Consider the following 27,664-nt stretch of genomic DNA (forward strand, 5'->3'; position numbering starts at 1 on the left):
TCTCGCACTGTCTAAAATGCAATAAATAAATAAATAAATGGAAAAAAAAAACACTTGAAGATACCAGGCTTTTCTGAGTGAAAGACATCTTTTAAAATTATACCAACTGGAACCAAAGCTTAGTACTATGACAACCCGAAACAAGTGTAGGGTGAGTGAATGATGAAAGAATTGTCATTTTTGAGTGAACTATCCCTTTGTATGAAATGAATAAAGGACAAAAGTTTCTTCTACAGCATGGCAACATTTGTTAAACACCTGCACTGTTCAGCTGCAAACAGTAACTGTCCTCTCTGTAAAGCCCTGTGTGCACAAGAGCCTGAGTAAGACGAGCTGGACAAACCCATTTTTATCCCAGAAGAGCCACACAGGATGAATTTGGCACCAACAAAATCAAAGTATATAAGTCTCTTGACCACCCAACCCCTTTCAAGTGGTCTACCTCAGTTCATCTAATATCATCCTCTCTATATTAGAAGACAAAAACATAGGGGAAATGTACAAAACACCTCTCAATCCTACGCTGTATCTTCTTTCCAGAAAAAAGGAGTAAATTGAGATAGAACACAATGCTTGTATTAAAATGTGCACGTTGAACAAAATGAGTAATTTAAAATGGAGCAATTTGAGAAGTGTTGCTCTTTTGTTCTTTAAACACAAAGTGTAATTTCCACACTGAATCATAGACAAAGACAGTTCAAACGCCACTCCAGATTGGCCTCTTGTGATTCTTGCAGCTCTGAATGGACGGCAGTGCGGCAGGCGGGGAATTGGGCGGTCATTAGCTGAAATGCCGGCCGAGTCGGGCTGAGCGATAGTCTACTCTGAGCTGAACGAAAGCGTGGAGGAGGTTCCGGTCCAGGTTGGTGAGCTGCTCTCCAGAGCACACCTGTTTGAGGTTGTCTGGTGCAACGACCAGAAGGTTACAGAGAGCGTGAAGTGTGTCGAAGAGTTGGAGTACCAGTGGAACCTGTGGAGGATTTTAATGCAGCTGTTAGTATAACAATTTAGTGCATTGATGTGGGAAAAAAACTGTTGAATTTATTTAAAGCAACACTATGCAAGTTTCTCTCACGGTTCCCCTTGTGGTTGTTCAATGCAATTGCCTGTTTTCAGTGTTGTAAAAATTGTTCCTGTGCATTTGTTGGCTATCCTGAGAGAACTGACATAAGCCGACTCAATCTCGTTTGGAAATCATCTCCACCAACCAGGTACTGTAAAACAGTCTGGCTGTGTCTGAAACTGCCTACTAATAGGGAGCTTTCACACTAGCACTTTTGGTCCACACTCAGGTTCGTTTAACATCAGAGTATACATTTAGCTAGTGTGAATGTGTCTTCTGAACTTGGGTGCGCACCCGTGATTCGTACCCAAGTCTGCCTGAAAGAGGTGGTCTGGGGTACCGTTTACGCAAACTCTGGTCCGGTTCACTTCTAGTATGAATGCAATCATACCAAGTAACGGAAGTGAACTGCCAACAGTACAACAAACTATCGTTTTCACAACGTTCATATTTGTGTGTGTGTGTGTCTCTGTATCACGTACTGTACCAGGGGAAGCACAGTGATAATGTCTGCTTGCCTCCTCCAAAAAAAGCTTCTGCAGACATTGCGTGATGTTCTGAACATTTATAATATTTTTGTGGCAGACGGATACAAGTCGCTTTCTAGATGTCCAAAACCAAACGATTCAGTAAAAGCAGAATGACCAGGATGTGCTTATGTTTTTCCATTTTGGCGCTTTGCTTTCAGGACCGTCACCTAGCAGCAGCCATAAACAAAACAGCAGCTCAATGACGCAAGCATACCGGGATATAGAAGGAAAAAAGAGTGTGAACACAAACCAACCGAGAAGGTGGCAAGGAGGGACAATCGAATGTGGGTATGGTCTAGACAATTAAACCAAGTGTAAAAGCACCCTTAGTGTAGGCACTACCTTTGACTTTGAATTTACCACAAAACCTTTAGAAAAGTATGTTCTATACCAGGTATGTCCAAATTTTAGCTCCAACTTGCCCCAAAAAACCCTCAAGAATGTTTCTAGAAAGCCTGGTAAGAGCTTGATTAGCCAGCACAGGTGTGTCTAATTGGGGTTGGAACTAAACTTTGCAGGACACTGGCCTTCCAGGACCAAGTTTGGGCACCCATGTTCTATAAAGTGTGAATAGAAATTTGGATGAACTACATCCACCATTTGTCATTATCACATGACCTATCCGCGTCATTTGCCTCACTTCATGAGATGGTGTAACATCGATTGAATTATCACTTTAGAATCTTCCTGGAAGTATTTGGTCATTCTTGTATACTTTTTTTAGGCATACTACTCGGCTTGTATAAGGTGCATGCCAAATCTCATACTCATGTCGTACTTTTATCCATTTTGTAGTATGAATAGTATGAGCAGTGCATTCACATTGAACAAGACAAAAATGGAATGCATCTATACTGCTTTTTACATAAATAGTAGGGAAGTATGCCATTTCGGACACAGCTTCTATGTTACACAAATGGCAGCCAGTTGCCTCTACGTTCAAGCCATCAAATGTAAGCCTGTGGGTGTTCAGCTCAGCCCAATCAGTCTCTCTATAAATGGCTGTGTGTACCGGGTCGCTCATCCAAAGTTGAATGCATGATTTCAGGTGTCAGGCAGATTTTTTTATTTAATTAATCTAGTCACTTTAGGGCCAAAAACTTGCACAGTGCTGCTTTAAAGGAGCTTTGTGAACAGAAAATGTTTCAGAAAATGTTCAGAAAACATTGTTATCATGATTGACACTGATGGTTGTTAAGTGAACTGCAGCCAGCAACGTCTGCTACCACAGGTATGCATATTACTTATGAGATACCATATTTACCACATTTAACGTACACTTTTCGAATTCACCAGCACCATGTTGAAAGATGAGGCAAAAAGTCCATCACAGAAATCAGTAATGTAATTATAATTATGTACGTTTCATCACAAGCAAGGGCAATAAAAAAAGATATTACATTTTTACATACAGACCCTTTAAAGACATTGATAACCATGAAAATAATTTAATTTACAATATAGCTGTTTACAATCGTCACACATTTCTGTGCTTGGAAGTTTAATTTAGCTCTGTTTGCTAATGAAGTAGTGAATAGGGGAGAACCATTTTAAACTTTAAATTCTTAGCCTATTTATATCTTCTTAAAAAAACTAATTTCCAGCTTGTTTCGATCACACTTAGCAGATATAAAAGACTGTAATTATTACAACTTACAGTAAATTAGTAATATTATTCAATTGTATTACGACAAAAAGAAAATACTATTTTAAATGCAATTTATTTTGAGGAGCCAGAAAATCAGCAAATTGGAATGATTTGTGAAGGACCATGTGTCACTGAAGACTGGAGTGATGATGATGATAAAAACTCTATTACAAGAATAAGCAACAATTTTAAATATACTAAACCAGAAAGCTCCTAAAAGTGAGAAATCTGGTGAGACATCTTTTTCAAGTAAAACCTTCCCAGAAATGACTTGGTTGTACCCTGATCTCACGAGGAAACTGAACTATTTTATGTTTTGTCAGTTTAGTGACTAATTTGTTCGAATTCAGTTGTACAAAAATGTAAGATTTTAAAAAGAAGGTGTGGCACCCAAACCCCACCTCTTAACCCAACCGTCATTGGGGATGTGAAAATCATACTAAATAGTACTAATAAGATTGTATGAATTCATAAGAATCAGCCACTACATCAAAATGTTATGAATTGTCGTGAGATTGTCTTACAGGTTCTGATTCAATCTCTTCTCTCAAGTTAAAACATATACAGTTGAAGTCAGAATTATAACCCCCCCTGAACTATTACTCCCCTGTTTATTTTTTTCCCCAATTTCTATTTAACAGAGATAAAAATAAAATAAAAATCCAACACATTTCTAAACATAATAGTTTTATATAATAACTCCTTTCTAATTGATTTACTTTAACTTTGCCATGATGACAGTAAATTATATTTTACTCAATATTTTTCAAGACACTTCTATACAGCTTAAAGTGACATTTAAAGGCTTAACTAGGTTAATTAGGTTAACTAGGGAGGTTAGGGTAATTAAGCAAGTTATTGTATAACAATGGTTTGTTCTGTAGACTATCGAAAACAAATTGAGCTTAAAGGGGCCAATTATTTTGACCTTAAATTGTTTTTTTAAAAATTAAAAACTGCTTTTATTGAAGCCGAAATAAAACAAACAAGACTTTCTCCAGAAGAAAAAATATTATCAGACATAATGTGAAAATTTCCTTGCTCTGTTAAACATCATTTGGCAAATATTTAAAAAATTGTAAATTATTTTTATTAAATTTTGGGTAATAATTCTGACTTCAACTTTACGTAGCTCTACAAAATATAGTCTTTACAGTATGGATCATTTTTGAATGTTTATTAGATCTTACTTTTAGTGAATAAATCTTCTTTATTGGCATTAATGGTCCAGAACACGCTCTACAATTCAAAGGACTCCACAAAATTTATTTAAAAAATTCTATATTCTATATGTTCTTAACACTAAAAAAATGATAATTTCAAAAAATGTTCTGAAATGTTCTGTGGGGCCACAAATGTGGTTCTTCTAAGAGTCTATTTAAAGAGTCAAAGTTTAGAAGGAACTTCTTTCAATTCAAATAATTAAAAATGTAATCATTCTTGTTTTAAAGATTAGCAAAAGTCTTATAAACCAACATAAGATTAAGTTAATAATGACTGAATTAATATTTTGGGGTAAACTCATTATTTAAAATCATAAAAGGGTCAAATTTACACAATGGCATGACCTTTGACCGGTCCTTACCCGGAAATCTTTGGCAGAGCGGCGGTATTCTGCCACATCACAGATGGCCAGCATGCCACCCATGGAGCTGTAGCTGAACTGCTGCAGGTGCTCATGGATGAGCCTGTGGAAGCGCACTCCCAGCTCCGTCAAAACAGTGTCTACATTCTTACCATCCATGGACCTCCGCACACGCTCCACCTGCTTCCCCACATAGGCGCACACCTTTGAGCATGCCTTGAAAAAGAGCACAGAAAAGATGGTGTATTAAACACAGGATAATCAGGCATGACCTTCATCCCTAGGTCTGAACAATTTTCTCAGCCCTGATTTCATATTTTTAAAATGGTTTTGTACAGAAATATTAATCAAACATTATAATTAGACATGTTGTTGACAATACACCAAAATGAGGTTATGTGACACCAGTTTAACCTTTTTTTAACATGTAGTTTTAGTTATTTTGACACACAGGATTTGCAATTTATAGTTATGCGTTTGAGTAAAATCTAATTTTTGCATTTATTTGCAATTCAAAAGAAATCGATGAAAAACATTTACACATGTTTGTATTTATTTTTAGACCAATTCTTTAACTGCACAAGTGTTAGGAAAGTACTATTTGATGGAACAGATCCTTTGGTGGAAAAAAAATAATAAAAACATGTAGTTTTTCAAGCTCTAAAATGGCCATTATGATTTATTTTAATTTTAAATTTGTGACCTGACCTTTACAGAATAAAATATTGGCATTTTAATACATGTCAGATTGTCTCTTCTTTTTATTTATTTTTTTTAAATAAATTCAATAAAGGTTTATTGACCTTCTTTTAAGTGTGCTCGTTTTTGCTATTGTTTTAGAACTTCTGATTTAGTTTCATTTGGGAGAGATGACTACGAATAATAAACGGCTGAAAACAGTCAAACTAATTACTCTACAAACAAGTGTTTGCATGACTATACCGACAGAATAATATGATAGGAAATTATCAGTTTGCAACATCAAGTAGTATAACGAGCAGTTTTCAACAAATAAAATGAATGGAAGTGATTGAGACCGGAAGTCTCAAGAAAAAAAAGATTCAAATGGCTGCACTCACTCATATGCAAAGAATAAGGTGAATAGCTTGTCCCTCAAATACTCTACCATGTTATATCAAAATGTCCACCCTGTTAAGTAAGAAAATTATATAATAATAATAATATTAATAATAATAATAATAATAAAAGTTATTTGCAATCATTCATAATACAATAGAAAATTTATAAGGAGTCTAACAGTATTCAGATACAGAAATAATTAGTTTTTACAGCAAAAATGTTATAATTCCCAAATGCTTTCAAACAAATGCTCACGCCTTCCCAGGTCTTAAAAACACACACAATTGATAGACTTTCACTTTTTATGGGTTAACTGAAATGACTCCACATTTTACGTTGTGCAATGTGACTATTGTGGATTCACACATTGAGATATTGATGCTAAAATGATCAACTGTACAGCCCTGGGACAGAATAATTGAATTTGGTTCAGAAACGCTTCAATTTAAGGACCCAAGTTTTATTTAACTTTGTGTTAATAAATACACACAAAGTGCATTCCTTCCTAAGGAAATTCAAAAATGTTGCTTGATTAAGTCAACAAACATTATGCAGATACTATATAAATAATCCAATTCCATATCGCTCAGCTCTGAACAATAATCTGAAAGGGTTAGTTCACCCAACTATGAAAAATGACTCTGTTTGAAACAAAGCACAGACGCTGACATGAACGTGCACAATAAACCGACACCAAAGAGAAAAAAAACATCTACTACAGTAATTATTTTTTTTGTTTTATGTGCACAAAAAAGTATTCTTGTAGCTTGATAATATTCTGATTGAAACACCAAAGTCATATGATCTGTCTTTAGGATGTTTTTGATATTTTTCTGGAGTCTGAATGAGTCCTGCCATCTATGGAAGATTAGAGAGCTCAGATTTCACCTAAAATATCTTCATTTGTGTTCTGAAGATAAATAAAGGTCTCAGGGGTTTGGAAAGACATGAAGGTAAGCAATAATAACATGATTTTTGGTTGAACCGTCCCTTTAAGTCTTAATTTCCCTGCCTGTTCTTCAGAGTAAATTACTATACAGAACAAGATTTTAAGATCTTACTGTAGTGTACTGTATCATGACATTGTTCTCATCTTCTGGCTTGAAGTCGGTTTTCTTCTGTTCAGTGGTCAGGATGTACTTCATTTGGCCAATCATGCAATTCAGTGTCCTGAAAGCAAAGAAACTTGAGTAAAATTCACTAAAATTTCATTCAGTGCCACCAATGAAGTCAAGGATTACTCTGAACCAACCGATCAATCCCAGTGTCCAGCTTGACTTCCATTTGTTCGATCACCTCTTTCTTCTTATGCAAGCACTCCGTCAACTTAGGAGAGGAGCTATAGGAGTCAAAGTTCAGACAAATGTCAAAAAGAAAGTCACAGGGAAAAAAATGATAGAAGCTAGTGAAACAAAGAGGGACAAACTGACCTAATAAGAGGCATAAGATGATCGTTAAACTGCTTATCGAAGAGGTGAAAGATTGTGTTGGCCTGCTGAACCACATCCAGAAAGTAGAGGTTGGCATTTTTGGCATCTGCAGATGGGATGGCTGTGCAAGTCAGAACACAAATCACACAGAATAATAAGTCCACTTTAAATATGTTCTTCTGATTTGTTGGTTAAGAAAAAAGAAAATAGGTCAGGTAAAGTAAACTGGTGAAGTACTATTGAAGTACTTTTAGCGAAAATTATTATGAGGCTGAAGAAGTTTGCAAATATGTATAAAATAAACAGGTTGTGGATACATTTGGAGGGTGACGTAGTGGCACAGTAGGTAGTGCTGTCGCCTCACAGCAAGAAGGTCGCTGGTTCGAGCTTCAGCTGGGTCAGTTGGCATTTCTGTGTGGAGTTTGCATGTTCTCCTCCGGGTGCTCCGGTTTCCCCCACAAGTCCAAAGACATGTGGTATAGATGAATTGGGTAAGCTGGGTTGTCTATAGTTTATGTGTGTGAGTGTTTCCCAGTAATGGGTTGCAGCTGGACAGGCATTCACTGTGTAAAACATATGCTGGATAAGTTGGTGGTTCATTCTGCTGTGGCGACCCCAGATTAATACAGAGACTAAGCCGAAAAGAAAATGAATGAATGAATACATTTGCAAGACACTCATGGATATGTTTGCATTTAGAAGAAGTAAAGTTCTTTTTAAAAATGCATTGCACACTGCCCGACGAAATGAATTCATATTTGGTGCAAGTCTTATTTGGTTGAACTTGTGGATACATCAAGTTTAAAATCAAGCTTGGTGGCATAAAAGGTTAATTAGGTTGGCGTATCCATTTCACTCCAATGGTTATAATTTGACATTTTTGATTGAAATTTTTATTAAAGCATCATTTTTACAATAACCCTTGGTTTTTAGCTTTGTTCATTATATTTGCGAGAATAGAATTACTTTAGTTTTTAGGATTTTAGACATTTTAATTGAGGTTGATATTAATGATCAAATGGATTACGATGCCAAATGTATTGTCTACTGTATACAGTATTTAATTAAGTTTCAGAGTTATGCCATGAAAATCACTAAAAGTCTTGACCCAAAAAAATAAAAATATATAAATAATAATAATAATAATAAAATACCAGATGTAATATGCGCAAAAAAACATTTTTTTTTCTACAGAAAGAAAACAAAAAATAAGGAAGTCAGACAACACAATACTTGTTAGTATGGAAGTATGGAGACATGACTGCATTGTAATTTAAAAGAAGCAGGACTGACTGCTATTTCAAGTACATGCGATTATGACCGTTTCCCTGGTCATTGTTTGTATGCATCACTTCAAACAAACTACACTTTCAAGCCACATCTTATCACAATCAAACCACTCCAGAGTTTGTTTTAAAGAGTATCGAGACCACCTCTTCTAGCAGGTCTCAGTACACTTGTTTGGTCTGCTTTTAGCGCACACTTGAATGCGATTGCTGCATTCCCGCCTGTATCCTTATCCTGAAATGTTCGTTAAAATGTATATTATGCTGAAATGTTTGGCTTAGTAAACAGGTACAGTCTGCTCACTGCATTTAATCTAAGTGGATATATGTTGATTAACATAAAATTAATAAAATGGAGCTGAAAAATAGCTTTAACAACCATAATCAACCATAACAATAGGTCTGAAATAACAAAAAAAAAAAACCACAATTATTAATAAATGTAAACTAAAATTTGACACAAAAATCCCATATTTCATGACTTAGACAAAAAATCCTGATTTTAAATCCCTGCAATAGATCTTTTAAAATTCCATGATAATCCAGAAAATCCATGGTTGTGTGAACCCTGCAATAAACATTATACTGTACCTGACAGCCCAATCTCAAGGGCGTAGTCTATATGGTCCACACACAGGTACTCCACCAAAATCAGGAAAATGGAGAAGGCATTCTTTGGCAGATCTGCTGGGTCTGACAACTGCAACAAAGACAGTCCAATGTTTAAGGCCCACAACTTCTAAATTCAGGTATCATAAGCAGTGATGAAAATTCCTATACCTTGTTGCATCTCTCAAAGGCATGCCTTGTTTCTTGCAAAAGGTTGACCACAACTTCTTGTGAGAGCAAAGTCTCTCCATGTGTGTCAATACTGGGTCCCAGAGGCAAGTTCGTGCGTTGTCTGATTCTCTCTTTTAGCTCCTGGATACTGTTGACATGAGAAGAGAAGATGGAAAATAAAGGTAAGAGAAATATAAGAAAAAAAGAAACCAAAGAAACCAACAATTCCTCACCTTCCAGTGCCTACAGGTCGTTTTTGGTGGTTCTTGGAATCATAATAGCGCTGAAGAATCATGCCGCTGCGGTTCTGCAGATATTGCCGCTCCATGTCTATATAGCTCTCCAGATAACAGGAGAAGATATTCTTTATCAGCTTAGATAGAAATGTGTGCTTGTCTGAGCCCAAGTTATAGTCTGTGAGTTTAGCAGCCAGTGCTGTCGTCCTAAAAAAAAAAAAAAACGGTTCAAAACGGGTTAAGCAAATAAATGACACATTAAAGCTTTCTAGGCAGAGGAAGCTGATGATAGCAGACTGAACAATTGCAGTAATTGTGAAATTAAAAAGAAATATACATTGATACCTTGTGTAGAGGTCATAGAGGTTCTTGAGGTATTGCTCCACATCAGAGTTGCGCGTCTCATCTAGTCTTTCTTTCACATGAGCCTGAAGTTATGAAATATGTTAATAGGGTTATTTAAATAACAGATAAATAACAGTTCAAGCATGGGTAATCTATTTCTTCATAATGGAATTTCAGCTGTCAGAAAGGCAGCCAGCCCTCAGCAGTAGTTGGTTTTTGCTCTGTGAGCGTTAACTAGAGCAGGGGTCACCAATCTTAGTCCTGGAGGGCCGGTGTCCCTGTAGGGTTTAGCTCCAACTTGCCTCAACTCACCTGCCTGGGTGTTTCAAGTATACCTAGTAGGACCTTGATTAGCTTGTTCAGGTGTGTTTGATTAGGGTTGGAGCGAAAAACTGCAGGACACCGGTCCTACAGGAACAAGTTTGGTGACCACTGAACTAGAGCATCTGAAAGCTGCGTCAATTAGTGGATTATTCATATATGCACGGTCCAGCTGATAAGACATTGCTTTTAAAGATTGCATCTGTGTCACTCAACAGAGAGCATGAATCAATGATCATTTTAGTCAATCACAGACATTTCTTTAGAGCGAGTGAACTCAACAGTCAACTCATCACTTGTTCTTTGACAGCTGACCGGTCCAGATATTTGCCATTCTAGACATTTGTTTTTTGCGTCAGTGAGCCTCTTTGATACGTCATTAGGTGGTTCACACATAGACAGCAGAGGGCTGACTATTCTCTGATTTTTCAAATCAAACCTAAAATTCTGTAGTTGAAACTAGCCGTAAGGTGGGATGTTGTTTCCTATTAAGATTTATAAATAATTTGCTTATGAAGAAAAAAAAAAAAAACGTATGTAAAAAAAGTATGATTTTCAGTGGGGTTTCTAATTGGCCAAAGTCAAAAGAGCCTGCCCTGACTCTTTAGAATGTTCTGATTCCTAGATATGGCTAATTTGCCTCTTATAAATCCAGCATGAAATGAAAATTCTCACCAGGAGTTTATTAAAGTTTCACTGCATATTAAATATCTGCATATTCAATCCATATTAAAGTCCATGGCCTACATTTTTTTCATTTGAAATAATCTGCTACACTCAGATCAGATATACGTCACAATATGGAAGAAAATGTTCTTGCTAATTCAGTTTCATGGTGGTTTTACTTTTTTTTTTTTTAAATTGGCCACCAGGCAAAACTAATTTGTTAAGTGATACCATCATTTCTGGTAACACTTTATAATAACTACACACTATGAATCATTTACTAAGCATTAGCATCTAGTGAATTCATAATTTGTTAAGCATTAACTCTACATTAATAAACGTCACTAAGCAGTTTATAACTGCAGCTACAAATGCTGTGTTCTTGACTTATAAGCATCTATATAAAGTGCTTAATAATTGTATTTTCATACTTAATTTAGTAATGAAATGGAAATCCTTAACTAAGTATTGCATTATTCACAAACCAGCTGTATTTACGAGTAGTTGAGGGTTTTTAGGATAATTCAAAATGAGTTAGTAAATGGTTAATAAACTATTGAAATCAACATTTATAAATCTTATTATTCAGGCATACACTAATAGTTAACTAATTTGTTAATAAATGCTTTATTAACTCAACCTCATGCAGTTTTGTGACCCAATCTGTGGTGAGGACTATTTGTGCTTTATAAATACCTTATAAATGACTATTAAAGGCTCAGAAGCAATTGAACAATAATCTTTGCAATCTTATCTAAAAAACTAAAAATTACTGTAAAGTTTAAACATTGCTAAATAAACAGGAGTGTCAAAATATGACATAAAACTGGATAAAACAACATCAATATAATAATTTAATAATAATATAAGATGCAATGTTTAAACTCTACAGTGTTTTTATTTTAATAAGGTTGCAAAGATTTATTTTTCATTTGAAGTACAGTTTCATTTGTGTATCTTTAAATGAATAGAAATGAATAATTTCATTTGTCCTGTTTAGAATTTAACTGAGCCTTTATTTGTCATTTATAAGGAATTTATAAAGCATAAATAGTCCTCACTTTAGATTAGGTCCCAAAACTAGATGAAGTTGAATTAATAAAGCATTTATTAACATACATAGCAACCATTAATATATGCCTGAATAATAAGACATATAAACGTTGATTTCAATAGTTTATTAATCATTTACTAACTCATTCTGAAAGATCCTAAAAAACCTCAACTACTCTTAAATACAAATGGTTTGTAAATAATGCAATGCTTAATTTAGTAATGAAAAATAAATCATTAACAAACTATGGAACTAAAATTATTAGTTATAAAGTTATAAAATGCTTACAAACGCTTATTATTGTAGCGTTAATGCATAACAGATAATGAATTCACTATTTGCTAATGCTTAATAAATGATTTATAGTTTGTTGTTATTATAAAGTGTTACCTCATTTCTTAATAGGTTAATTTATCTGACTGTACATACCTGTATCTTATTCTCAAAGATGCTTTGAATGAGTTTAGCCATGACCGTTTCTGGACTGCAGAAGACTTCTCCAACCTGCTTATTAACCCGTTGACACAGAATAGCAATGTCTTCAAACACATCATTCCGCATGTATGCTCCCTACAAACCAAAACACAATAGAGATGCAATAAATCAAATATCAGACCTAAAACGTAATTCTCTTGATAGATGAGAAGCAGCAAAACACAGCATAGTTGCAGTTAAAACACACCTCTTGACACTGCTTGATGTAGACATCAACACAGTGGGCATATCCCTGTGACAAATCAAATAAGAAATGTTCATTTTTGATTATACTAGCAACAAATTTCCAATGAAACTATAAGGATAATGAGGGCGCTCACTATATTCCCAACAAACCTTAAAATGTAGCAGGACTGCTGCTACTTCACGCATGCGTCCAATCTCTCCTCTTCTCTGAGCTGCTGTGAATTCCTGAATCAACTGACGCTCAAGGTCATGATATTTACCTTTCAAACAATCACAGGGATTATGTTAAACACTGCATATTTTGCAGATCGGTAAATAACAAATATCTTTCTTGTTTAGTCTATAACTGCTTACTTGCTATCTTGGCTTTGACATCAGAAAATCTGAGTATGGATGTAACAAGGAAAATAAACATTGGAAAGAGAGAAGAAAAGAAAATTTAGAACAAAGGTTCATGAGAGTCAAAATAATATTCATGAACACTGAGAGAACACAATAAACATGTTTGATCTTTTGCTTGGATCCCAGACGCAGTCACAATAAACAATGTGCACGGAGCATGTTTTATTTTGGCCAAAGCATTTTCACTCTTTGAAGTGTGTTCTGTTATATTTCCTTAAAAGGAAAATTAAGGAGACTTTTAACAACTCTTTAATTAGAACAGTTCAAAAACTGTATTTAATTGTAAAACAATTTCAGCTAATTACAAAAAAATGTATATACACACAAAAAAAATAATAATCAATAACACACAAAATAAATAATAATAAAACAATGATAAAAAAAAACTAATACCACCAAATTTACAGCAATATATCACAACCTCCTACTTCATTAGGTTGACATAAAATATTTTCAACACCCCATACAAGAAAGAAAGAATCAACATCATTTACCAATTCATAATATTTATACTCCATTACTAGCCTGCTTTTTACCAAAGTTCTGAACAAGTTCAAAGCATCAGTGTTGCTGTCAAACAGCATTTTATTTTTTCTTGTCAACCATACTGCCAGTTTTGCCTTACCTAATAGAAAATGTGTTAAAACAATTTTTTTCTTATTTAAAGCATTGTATTTTGGTCCAAAGATAAAAAGACTATTTGTAAAAATGAATCCAAATTTCTGACACAAGTCTCTCAACATGTCAAACAATCTAAAAAGCCTTGAACATCCAATAAATAGGTGAGCCATTGTTTCTGAAAGGCCACAAAATATACATTCATCTCCTTGTACCGGATTTAAATGATTCTTATAACGATTTGTTGCCAATACCCAATCAGATATCCGCCATTGTAAATCTCCGCTTCTTTTTTCAATTGGTACTTTATATAATGACCTCCAACATCCATTTGGAGTGGTGCTAATTTCGACAAAATATCTCAAAGATTTTAAATTAAAAAATTTAACACAAAGACAATAGAATGACTTTTTAGGTATTTCGTCAAAGAAACCAAGTTGCGGTGTTTTAAATGAAAGTAATCTAGCATCATCCTCCTGCCAATCTTCTAAATTTACTTTTACACTAATCCTGGGATATTGCAGTCTTAATTAATTCTGTTTGCAATGGTACTACAGGAAACAATTTTTGAAGAGAGAGAGGGAGAGAGAAAAAAATCAAGTAAAAAAATACTGATAGGAACTATTTTGACATTGGCAAGTGACAATGCTAACTGCACAGAATTTACAAGTGAAAAACTTTACATGTATGCAATAGCATTAATGTAGAGCAGTGTTTCTGAACCATGTTCCTAGAGGACCACCAGCTCTGCACATTTTCAATGTCTCCTAAACTAAACACCCCTAATTCACATCATTAGCCGAAACTGGAAAAGGTGTAATGGGTGTGACAGACAAAGGAGACATCCAAAACATGCAGTGATGGTGGTCCACCAGAAACGTGGTTGAGAAACACAGATGTTGAGCATGGCATGACATAAATTTTGTTGTACTTAGCCCAATTTTTATACTCTACATGCTCAGTTTACACACACTGATTTTTTTCCATCACTTTTTTCACAAGCTACTGAAGATACAGTAGCAACACTAGCCCAGACCATTGATTCACAGTTAAAACAGACTGAAATTATACTGAAATCTGCAACAATAAATACCCAACAATATTTTAGTGCTTTCATACGCACATACACTAACCATATAGTGTATACTTTGAAAAATAAATATTGCTTAAAGCTGCACAAATATGCTAATCAGCATGTGTATTAAAAACTGAGTTATACTTTGGCCATAAACATGTGTTGACAGTCACTGATGACTTCTTATGTGATAACTTTAACAACACACCAATCCTCCAATAAGGCCCATCTGCAGGTGACTTGCCTGTCAAATGGCAGCTCCTGAGCGATCAGGTGCAACTTCTGAATGATGTCTGCAGCTTCTTTTATCTGTGTAGGATGAGAACAGACTGTGGTGAGAGACAGAAAATGGTCACTACAGGACAGACATCTCAAAATATAAACAGGAGCCAGAGGCAGCACCCTTAAATCTGGCGATCAGCTTACGGTAAATCTGTCCCTCACCCTTCTCGTCCACTACAAGGATGATAAGAGTTCGGCTCAGCCTGGCACACCTGAACCTCATCAAACCTTAACTCCTGTCAGTCAGTCGCGGCCCAGCCAACACCTTACGCTCACTCTTGACTATTAAGAATTGACTATAGATAATCCCTCAGTAAATCACCTCCCATAATCTGTCCCCATAGGCAGGTAGGAGGTCTAGGCCAAAACAGAACCCCGACAAGATCCCCCCCAACCTCTCCCTTCAAGCCAGATGGACGAAGAGAAGAAAAAGGTGATGCGAAAGGCCCTGCCGTCCACATATCCTCTGTTCCCACTCTCCTTTTCCTGCCTGCCTCAGCTAACATCATTATTGTGCTCCCGTGAGGTGGATCCATCCCTTTTCCACTCTTCTCGCCGAGGTTTTCTAAGTATCTGTCCCCCAGCTAAGATTAGCTAAATCCCATGTAAGTGATGTAGCCGTCTCCCAGCAGTAGGGGGTTTTACCGGCGCTTGTCTCCTCGCTGCCTGGGCCCGGCCCTCCCTTTCACAGGGATTAACCCAGCCTTCGTTCCTTCCATTTCCCTTCCCTCCATTCCCCCCTCTCAGCTATTCACCGGCAGCTCCTCTCACTTCCCCTCTTTTCTCTTCTGGAGGCGTGCGCGTCTTGAGAAATATTGAAAAGTCTGGCGGGTATATTCCCACATGGCTCTCTGGAAGCATGTTGGTGGCCTTGTGCTAATAGCATCAGAAGATGTAAGACTTGCCACCCAGGGTTGGCCACATCATTACCGAGTAACTTGAGAGATTAACTTATAAAGTGGCATTTCCAATTAAGTTGGCGTACATCAACATCTAAGCAGGGCACATATATTAGCCTAAGGCATCCATTATATCACTGCTGCAAACTAAATTTCAGTAGCTTTGGCGGCAACTGTCGCACCCTTTACAACTTCACATTGGACAGCTGCCGGTAAAGTCCTGCTTTCACAAAATATCTGAACCCTGTGGATACATAGTCACAGTTACTCAACCGGATCTGGCCTATAATGTAATGTTTACTCGAGGTGCTTGATAACAAATAGTTGGTTACTGAACTAGTAAAGCTGCATTCACACTTCATAGGTGCCTATTGACTGGGGGCAAAACTGAAGTGGCTAGTGGGCTTTCTAATGGAACTGCTTGGGTAACGTTTGTGTGATAAACACTGTTTTCTTGATGCTAAAAATAAAAATTGTGGATGGGAAAGCACTAAATATGAATGGAATTACTACATAAAATGTTCAATTACAAATGTGAGCAAAAAACAGGTGCTCTGTAATTTCGCCTATTTATTTGCAGATCTAGTGATTGCTCCTACTGTATTAGCTGTTGCTCAAGAAAGTCGCTCTTCATTTGCATAAAATTAAGAGATTCTCAACGTTGTGTTGCCAACAGATGCTATAGCGTATGCAGCTGGAGATCGCCAGGAGTCACTAGCTGTCCACTGAAATGAATGGTAGCTGCTTTTTCACTGCATGTTGCTGGTAGTTTGAATGAGGCTTAAGGCAGATCATACCTAGTCAATTGTAAACTCTTTCTAAAAGTATTCAATAGTTGCAGTGTTGTTTTCAATTATATATTATTATAATGCATAAATTATGCTACAACAGGCCTCAAATGCACCATCACAAACATTCATGCTAAACAGCCACTAACAAGTCATTTTTTCACAATTTGCTGAATGTTAAATATGTATGCACATAGGTGTCAGCATCATCTGTCAGCAAATCTATCAGGTAAAGCATTAGCAATATGACACATTATCTTCAATCTCTTAATCAATACATCAGAGGTCTCTGTAAATATATATTCATGATATACAGAGTTTCATTTAAAGATTTTAACCTTAATCATGCAAATAGTTAGTACAGAATAGAATGTTTAACATTGTGTCCTTGCCCCCGTTTTTGAAATTAAACTGACTGCAACACTTTTTTTTTAACAAAAAAGGTTTTTTTGAATGTGTTTCTTGTTTGATATAGTAAAACTAGGCAGTCTGTCTGAATCTGACCTTTTCAGGATTGTTGAATACATCACTGCGCAGCTCTCCATCCAGGAACTCGTTAAAGTATGTCATAAGTCTCTGAGCCTCCACTGCCCTCTGTCTCGGGGTATTGACTCCTTCTAGCTGATCTCCCAGATGGCACACCTTAGTAGCCACATAGCTGATATGCTCATCCAACTCCTGGAAGTGCTGGAAGGCTACCTTTGAATCACAAGAAAGTGGAGGTTATACAGTGTACATGTACAGACACATTTACCTTTAGCCCTTTCACTTTCCCCTACACCTCAATACACACGTTCACTTGAAGGAGTGTCCAAATATCTCTTTTGCTTGGATGTATAGGGGTAGGGGTATGTGATATATAGCCCTGCAAATTGAGATTTCTCAGAACCGCATTACAAGCTACACCAGAAAAACATGCTGGAAAAGAGAGCAAGGAGACCAATAAATGTAAAAAGAAATTTTCAAAATGTCAAGTTATTTTTACTGCAAACAAGTATCTGACACACAACATATACAGTCATAATGGTGTTAATGTGCTACGGTCATGATCTTATGTAAAAAAAAAAAAAAACAACAAAATTAAAAAGGGATCGACTCTTTTAATAACTGTTGCAATTTTAAAATGCATTTAGCAGATGCTTTTATCCAAAGCGACTTACACCCATAAACACATACCAGGGGAGCAGTTGGGGGTTCGGTGCCTTGCTCAAAGGGAATCCCCTCAACCATGGTATTGAGGTGGAGTTTAACACCAACAATCCCTGCTGGTACCGGGACTTGAACCTGCGACTTTTGAATCGCAAGTCCAACTCTCTAACCATTAGACCATGGCTGCCCAGAAAAGTCTGGTGGCAGGAAATTAGCTTTTCTACAGCATGTACGGTACAACATTAATGTTGGTTTTTTTTTGTGGTTAGATCCATACGAGCACTGTGACAATACACACAATACAGTTTTGTGCTTCTTCCAACACGACCCAAGTAACAGGAAAGCCTGAAGTAACCCTGAGGCTCATACACTTTAGAGCTGAAAATGAACAGCTTACTTCCAAACACAATGCAAAAAACTTTTAAGAAAGTCATCTCTTAAACATTACTGTGCTTACACTTCTAAAATGACTACTGCAGACAATAGCTCATGTGATGTATGAGCTAGTGAAGACATACATGTGTGTGTAGTAATAGTAGTAGTAATAGTCGTGTCCCATTTTGTATGGCCCATTTCCACTCAGTGGTGTGGTACGGTACACTATTTCCACAGTCAAAAGGTACCTAAAAGCAAACCGTACCACTTTTTGGGTATTTTTTCAGAAGGGTACCTAGCACAACAAAAGGATCCAGTAGGAGGAACAAGACGTGCACTACCTCGTGGACAAGCAGAAGAATGAAAACAAAGGAAACAAAATTTTTAAATACACAGCTGAGATAATACACCGTAATAATAAAATACATATAATCATGAGCCATGGTTGACCCGAGCTCAAACAAACCTTGTCATCATCTTGATAAACAGCGACATAGCTAAAAGAGCAGAATCCACCCTTTGCCCTGTGGTCGTTTACAAGGCCGTCTAAAATGCGATCGGTTTTGCTTTCTCGATTATTAAAGTGCTTCTGACACCCAATCCTTTCAGGAACAGACAAACGTAAGAGTGATGTGCGAAAAAACAGGAGAAGCCAGAAAAAAATACAAAGAAGCAAATGCTTCTTTCAGCGAACTAAAACATAAACAAACTGCCATGTTTAACTATTATCATCGGCTTTTGGACTATTATGAACTGGAAATGACGAAATTAAATGTGCTGGTAAAGAATAAAGATACAGATGAGAGGTTTGCACTGACTGTGGGCTGTATGTTGTGTGTTGTTTTTGAACCCAAATGAGGACTAAACAATTGTGTGTAGCTTTTCTGTATTTGGTAATATACTGTATCAGAGATTATAAGTGGCTGTATGTGTTCAAATATGTTGCATTTATTTAAATTTTTTTTAATAATTGCAGACATTAAAGTAGGCTATTTTGCCTTATCATTGATATGCAGTTATAATCAAATCATATTCATATTAAGGTTAAGTAATGAACATTTCTACACAAGTATTTATCTGTATAAAGCATCTGTTTTGTGAGATGTGTTTCTTGTATGATATGTGAATGACCCGTACAGCTTTAGTTTGAAATCTCCTAGAGCGAGAATGACATTGAAACTTTCTGTCTTACACCATACCCACCAAATTGGTATTGGTACCCTTTTGGCAGTGGATATGCAAGCCTAATTAAGATGACTGGTCCCATACCATACTGTACCACTCAGTGGAAACGAACCATTAGGGGAATATTTTCATCCCAACCCTTTTACATTCTATTTTAAGGGCCAAGGGGAAGGCGTAGAGGTATAAATCTGAATTAGGCCTTAACGTCATTCATGATAACGTAACACATAGTTACTCAAACACCTATTGACAGGTTAAAAAATAAACAAATGCAAACAAATGTAAAGACGACTGACTTGGTTGCTCCTTTGAAGGTCTTGAACCTTGTGAGCAAACTCCTTGGCTTCACGGTGGCACTGCTGTTCTAACTTCTCCACTTTCCTCTGGATCCTTTCATCCAGCAGTTTTAGTTCCTCAATGTGGTTCACAAACTCTTCCAGCAACCTGGAACAAAAGATTTGACATTAAAGAGCTGCAGGCAGCAAAAGACAATTTCTGACTTAACAAGCATTTATATTACTTTAAACACTTTAAAGCAAATATGAACCTACAGTTCAATTTGTGGCATTACGTTTTTTCCCCTGAAGTCCATTTACAATGTCATATTTGCAGCAAAAACCTAATTATGTGTCACAACACTTCTATATTCTAAAACGTAAAAGTGTGCCAACAGACACAAAGTACATGAATGCAATATTACCACTATCATTTATTATTACATACATGTCCCATAAGCCTTACAAGTTGGCTTAAACATAACATTTAGGTTTGCTTTGTAACTAATGAACATGGGTGAAAAGGGATTTAGTAAATCTGGTTGGTCAGTGCAATTTTTTTTGGAACATTTTTTGTGGTTTAGACTCATGATGTAAAAGAAGAATGTTTTGGAAGGTTTAGTAAGATTTTGTTAAGAAATAATTATATTTAAACAAGACACATTAAATAAAGTCTTTGATAAACAAAATACTATTAAATACTATATGGATTTGGTCACACTATTAATAGGATGAGCAAAATGTAACATTATTAATTTGAGACAATACAAAAAACATTTAATTGATTTAAACAGTCAGATTTTCTTTAAGAAAATGTACACTTTTTTCAAAATTTTAAACAGTTTTAGTAACCAATTACAAAATGCATTTCTTCAGTTGTTACAATGATGATAGTAGATAATATTTTACTATACATGTTGCAAGACATTAGTATACTGCAGAGATGCCCCAAGTAGGGCCCGCAGAACAAAGTTGGCCCATGCTATCTTTTTTTTTTTATACTTTAATTTTATTTCTTTTAAGGAGATACAAAAAGTAGGTTAAAAAATAAAAATAAAATTAAGTAAATAATACAATAAAGCACCAGAACTTAAATGAACGGTTGACAGGTCACATATTTCCTTACAGGTCACATGAACAAATACATATATAAATCAGATTATACTGTGTAAAGGCATAAGTACAATCCATTTCTCCCAATATTGCAGGTATTTATCCATTTGTAGTTTTAAAGAAAAAGTAATCCGTTCCATATTTTGAACAATAGATATGGTATCCAACCATTCAGATTTTGTAGGGGGTTCCAATTGTAGCCACTTTCGAGTCACAGTTTTCTTACTGGTTGCTAGGAGTATTTTTAATAAGTACTTGTCTTTTGGCCCATGCTATCATTTGATTTGACCCACCGTCCCATCTGAGAAGAGAGGGAGAATGATGGAGAGGTGGTCGGGGCAAATATTTTGAACAGAGATCATCATTTTAAATTTAATGCAACCTTCTGTTTGTTCTGTAATCTGTTTTGTTTCTGATTTTTTTAATGTAAATACGGTCACTCGATGGAAGGTGGAAATTGCACAAGATATCGTCAAAAAACTCAAGGCAAAGGCATGTGCAGCTTAGTTTATTCAGTGTTATAATTGGGATTGTTGATGTTTTTACTGTAATAAATTCATTATAATTGATTTTTATGACACTGTATTAGTTAATACAATTTTAAAGCAATGTTTTCTAGTTATTTTTAAAAACTAGGAAATTACTCATGAAAACTTTGATGTAATACAGTTTGGTATATTTACCTTCGGACCACAGACCTCTGTCAAGTTCAGTTTTTGGCCTTTTATAAGAAAAAAGTTTGGGCACTCCTGGTATAGAGCTTTAAGTGCAATTTAAAGGCTTAACCACGTTAATTAATTTAATTTAACTAGGCAAGTTCAGGTAATTAGGAAGTCAATAGATTACAGCAGTTTGTTCTGTAGCCAAACAAACTTTGCCGACTTTGATCAGACTTTGAAGAAGGAAATATTATAGGAAATACTGTGAGAAATTGCATTGCTCTTTTAAACTTCACTTGGCAAATATTTTTTTAAAGAATTAAAACTTTATAGGAGTGCTAATCACATTGTCTTTAGCTGTATGTGGTGTCAAATGCATTTCCAAATAAGTATAAAATTATAATATTGTAATAGCTAATGAAACTTCAAGCAAACTGCAAGTAGAAAAACACATAATCATAAAAACTATGTATTTTCACAGTGTTCAGATACTTTTAGATGCCTCTATAAGCTGAAAATGGCTCAGATGGGCTATAGGGATAGCTATAGCCAAAATAAAAGGAGAACTGCTGACAAAGTAGATTTGAACCAGAACTCTGAAGTCATTTTTATACATGAGTGGAGGCTACGGCGAGCGTTCCAAAGAACACTCTTTGTGCCCACAGAACACTGAAAAAGGATCCATTTCACAGTTTGATTTGCGAGATGTAGGCTTACGTCCCAAATTAAGTTAGCTTGGCTAGCATGTAATCTGTGAGGAAACGTTCTATAAAACCTGACCAATCACATGAAAACGCCTGAAGCTGTTCCCAGCTCCTGAAACCAGCTCAACGGCAGGGATCAGAATATACTGGGCTGAGATTCATTTATCTTTCATGAATACTTCTCCAAATAGACTCTGAAAAAATCTGAGACTGATCTCAAACTGTGAAGTGAAAAAAAGCATCCAGGGAGAGCATCTTGTTTGTCGAGATCGCATAAGCACTTACCTCGGCAGCAAATCAGCTAATGGCCTGTTACTATAAATTGTGGTTCTTCATAAAAAAGCGGTGCTGTGCGCGTATATTTAGGAAACCTCACGCATACAACCAAAAGCTTCGTCAGCTGCATTTCAAAGAACTTGTAGGACAGCAAAGTAAAAAGCTCCAACTCAGCAAGTTTGGATTCTCTGGGTGGTAGCAAAACATTCTGAAGTGATGAGTATATAATCTCATATCACCGTAATTCCCTAAACGCTGCTGGCAGCTTAAGTTCTTTTTCCTCTCCATCTTTTCCCCTCAAATTTGTTCTCTTCCATCATTTGTAAGTCAATGGTTTGCCCAGCTCACAACAGCCTCTTCATGGTCGGTTATTTGAGAGCTGGGTGTAAAATTTGGGGCGATGTTTCTGCTCTGGCAGTCAAAAGCACTTTCGCTGTGTCTGTGTGTGTTGAAGTAAACTTCTTGTCTTTTTAATGTTTTTTTTTTTCTGAAATTGACTCGTCAAACTTAAAAAATATATTAAATATTTTGCAGATTACAAGATTGACAATTGTTCTAAAATGCATTGAGAGTCATCTTTCATATTTTTAATGTTTACTCGCCCTCAATTTTTCCAAAACTTTGAATTTAATTACCCTGTTAACAGAGTATATACATTAATCAGAACCCTATAGATTTTAAGACCTTACAACCACTTTAGGTTTCAACCAGAAACACTAGCGAGATTTTAACTTACAGTATATTAACTAAACTTTATTGTAAGAAACTAATACAAAACTAAAACATTATTCATATACTGAATAAAAATCTATTAAATCTAGTTAATTCAGCAGGGTGGCACCTATAGAGCTGCAGAAATAACAGTGTTCCCTTGGTTACTGCAGTAAACAAAGCAGCATGATGTCAAATCTGGCATGATTTTAATGATTTTATAAAATACACAGCATATTAATATTCGCAGTTTTAATTCAGGCAAACTATACCATTCAACCATTCATTGCATAATCAAAAATTATATCAAAATTAATACCTTGCAAAATAGCATTTAAGACTTTTTAAAAACTAAATCATATGGTAATAAATATATCATTGAAGAACTATATCATGCATGCCAGGGCAGTAAGGTCTCTCTCTATTTTTTTTTAAAGAAACACTAATCATGTTTGACCAGGACTACACTGTTAAACCCAAATAGTTAAGGTGACTCGAACTGTTTGAGGAAACCGATTGCAACAAATCATTTAAGTTTAAAAACTAATCCTAATGAGTTCTGTGAACTTAATCCATTTGAGTAAACAAAGCAATTTGAGCACAATAAATGAGGAAAACTCAAATCACCCAAATACTGGAAAACCCAATAAGTTAAGGCAACTCAAACCGTTTGAGGAAACCGATTGCAACAAACCATTTGAGTTAAACTAATCTATATAAGTGAACTTAATCCATTTAAGTTGAGGTAATGAAGTATTTAATGAACTCATTAACTTCAACACTGAGTTTAAAAACTTCTTTCAAATAAGTAAGATTAACTTTCAGTAAATTGTTGTAAACTGTTGGGTTTTAGTGTCATTATTTTTTTAAATTGAGATTTATACAACATCAAAAATGAAATAAATATGCTTTTCATTGATGAGATGAAACTATTTGGCCACTGATGGTTAAACAAAAATGAAATATTGGGAAACTGCCCTTAAAGTTCTAAGTAATGCATATTGCTAATCAAGTATCATTCATTCATTCATTCATTTTCTTGTCGGCTTAGTCCCTTTATTAATCCGGGGTCGCCACAGCGGAATGAACCGCCAACTTTTCCAGCAAGTTTTACGCAGCAGATGCCCTTCCAGCCGCAACCCATCTCTGGGAAACATCCACACACACACTCATACACTACGGACAATTTAGCCTACCCAATTCACCTGTACCACATGTCTTTGAACTGTGGGGGAAATCGGAGCACCCGGAGGAAACCCACGCGAAGGCAGGGAGAACATGCAAACTCCACACAGAAACACCAACTGAGCCGAAGTTCGAACCAGCGACCCAGTGACCTTCTTACTGTAAGGCGACAGCTCTACCTACTGCGCCACTGCATCGCCCTAATCAAGTATCAAGACTGATATATTTATAGTTCGAAATTAACAAAATGTCTAAAAAAAACATGATCTTTACCTGGTAATGATTATTGGCATAAAAGAAAGTCAAAAAGTTTTTTTATTTTTTTTATTTTAATATTTTTTAATTAAAGGGATAATTCAGCAAAAAAAGAGGGCAAGTAAATTATGACTGAATTTTCGTTTTTTTTATCCTTTTCTCCCCAAACTAACAATAGCAGACAAGGCAAAGCCACCTGAAGGCAGCTCTGCAAGGCAAAAGATAAAAAAAGTTTAGATGTGTGTGTACCACAGGTAAGTCTTCTTTAGATGTTGTTATTTCAATATCTTTATGTTCACAAATCTGTCCAAGCATTGTGGAAGTTTATAAACTTTAAGTGCTATTAGTTGTTAAATGTTCAAAAACACAAAGAACAGTCTTTCTGCAGTTTAAAGTTCACGCAAAAACGTAAATTCAGTTAATAATTACTCACCCTATTGTAGTTCCAATTAAGGTTACGCGATTCAGGCATAATATCAAACTGCAATTTTTGGCGAAAGATATTGCAATTGCGACTAGATTTACTATTAAATTTTGTAAAAATGAATCTCGAGTTCAGTATTACAGCACAACTTTAAATAAAGCAATACAACACGCTTTATGTATATGTTAATAGAGTCAGCAGCATAAAATGTTTTTGTTTTTTGGCACATAAATGTGCTCTTGGAGCTTTGTATAATTACAGTTGTACCACTAAAGTCACATGAAATGTTTTGACAATGGATTTTCTGGATTTTGAACATCTAAGGACAATTGCTGTATATGGGGGATAAGGGAACTCTCAGATTTAATCTAAAATATCTTATTTTGTGGTCTGAAAATAAAGGTGACTGAAAAGATACAGGGCTTAATAATTAATAGCAGAAGATTCCTTTTGGTGAACTATCCCTTTGACTATCCTAAATAGACATGGGGTGATAATCAATTTCAAGGTATACTACGGTTTGAAAAAGTCAAGGTATTAAAACCACCTAAATTTTCTGCTATACAGTTCCTAAAGTATGTGCATGATAGGCATAGGCCTGTATAAGGCTCTGCAGGTATGATAACCTTGGATAAAAACATCCCAGTTTCACGGTATTGCAATTGATGCTAATTATATAAACAATAAATATATTAAATTTTTTTTTAAATGTCTGGGTAAAAAACTAAAACTTTTTTCCAATGTGAACCCAATATAATTTATTTTGGGAAACATTTAAAATATTTTGGAGCAGTACACAAGTCAGGCTAAATAATTCAAATGAATTGTTGACTTCTGCTGTCTTTATTAGTTTCAAAAACATAGATTTATTTACAATTTAAAACAGCATCTTTGCATATCTTTTCTGCTGGAGATACTGCTGTCCTAAAAAACTAAAAATTTAGTTTTAAAAACCTCCAAATATTTAGTTTTAAATTGTACATAAATCTGTGTTTTTGGAACAAATGAAGAGAGCAGAATGATTGAATGATTCATTTGAATTATTTACTGACATACCAGCAGGCACATAACATCATAAGACGCTAATAATAGGTTTAATGTTGGTTGTGACGTCAGGTGACCAAAATTCAATATCTAGCCAGCATCTAAGTACAAGGTTAAATTGATGTCCAATGACAACGTCAAATGAAATTGATATTTGATTGATTTTAGGTTGTGTAGGAAAGCAGCCAAAATCCAACGTCGAGTCAACATTTTAACGTCATATTAACGTCAAATACTGACATTTATTCGTTAAGTATGGCAACCAAAATCCAACATCTACTAGATGTCATAGTGGTAATGTCCATACAACATCGAGTTGTATGTATCATTAGACATTGATATTTGGTTGATTTTGGGTTGGATGTTGGATATTGACGTCAACACGATTTTAAATTCCAAACAAAATGCAATGTCCCACGATGTTGGGTACAACATCAATCTGATATCATGTTGACATCCTGCTGGGATGTTTTGCTGTCCCAAAATATTTTAAAATGTTTCTCAAAATGAGATGTAATAAATTCAAAGGGGAAAAATTTTTTGTTTATTACACAGACATTTAAAAAGAATAGATTTTACAGTAGTAATCACAATACTGTGAAACTGTGTTATTTTTAACCAAGGTTATCATATCATCAGAAACTCATACCGCCCCATGCCTAACCCTTAACACGTATCAACTTTAAGAAAGAAATTGTACATAAGGAAATCTATGTTTGTTCTCAAAACTACTATCAAACAACTAGGTATAAGGCTTTATGTTATTAGGTTTTCAACTTCACAAGAAACAAATAGCAAGTCAGGAATGCTTTGACGTTTTACAGCTCGAGTACGTTTATGACAATCATAAAATATTCTGTAACTCACTTCTTAGGGTCAAATGCCTCAGCACCTCCTTTGGAACCTCCTCCAGGTGTTCTCCATGCCAGTCTCTCAATATACTCATCAGCATCAAATGGCTCCTGGTAAAACAAATATATGATAAAAATAAATATATATGCAATTATAAATCGCATGATAATGAAGAAGAATACGCAAAATGACAAGCACAAATAAATAATGACAATGACTGTTTATACGGCGGAAATGAGCATTGGGTTTATAATTTTGGTAAACACAGATGATGACAACACAAAACAGAACAGCTAACATTTGAAGACTAGTGTTTACTACTACATGCATCATTCATTATGTCACAACTAAACGTTGACGTTAAATATAACACGTTAATAAAAAACAGCACGTGACGCACATTTATAAGCCATAAACCGTTTTCTGCAAGCTGTAATGCAGACCGTGACAGTTTTCGGGACATCTTTGACTAAAATAGACCCACCTCGAATAATTGAGCTGTCGTAGCCATGTTTCAAGCAGCCAAAAACCAACAGTAAATCCGCAAACCCTCCTTAAAACCACGTAATTTCGAGTTTGCTCCTTATTGTTTATATCTATTCTGAAAACATTTGCTTCCTGCGTCCAGCTGCCATGACCGGGCCGGAAATAGAAAGACAGGATACAGGGTGAGGATGCGTAGGCTATG

General features: G+C 35.5%; 1 protein-coding gene across 1 annotated transcript; it reads right to left on the reverse strand.

Moving 5' to 3' along the window:
- Nucleotides 1–554: 554 nt before the first annotated feature.
- exoc5 (exocyst complex component 5) lies at nt 555–27,521 on the reverse strand. Its single transcript, NM_001113796.1, is given in 18 exon segments — nt 555–970; nt 4,827–5,042; nt 6,968–7,076; nt 7,159–7,245; nt 7,337–7,457; nt 9,214–9,322; nt 9,403–9,550; nt 9,636–9,845; nt 9,984–10,066; nt 12,454–12,594; nt 12,707–12,751; nt 12,856–12,965; nt 13,060–13,088; nt 15,045–15,109; nt 17,274–17,468; nt 19,775–19,922; nt 26,992–27,086; nt 27,461–27,521. Coding segments are annotated over 18 exon segments (2,127 nt in total). The 5' UTR covers nt 27,488–27,521; the 3' UTR covers nt 555–781.
- Between the last annotated feature and the right edge of the window lie 143 nt (nt 27,522–27,664).

Source organism: Danio rerio, chromosome 17 (assembly GCF_052040795.2).
Source record: "Danio rerio strain M-AB ecotype USA chromosome 17, GRCz13ab, whole genome shotgun sequence".
In the NCBI taxonomy this organism is placed as follows: Eukaryota; Metazoa; Chordata; class Actinopteri; order Cypriniformes; family Danionidae; genus Danio; species Danio rerio.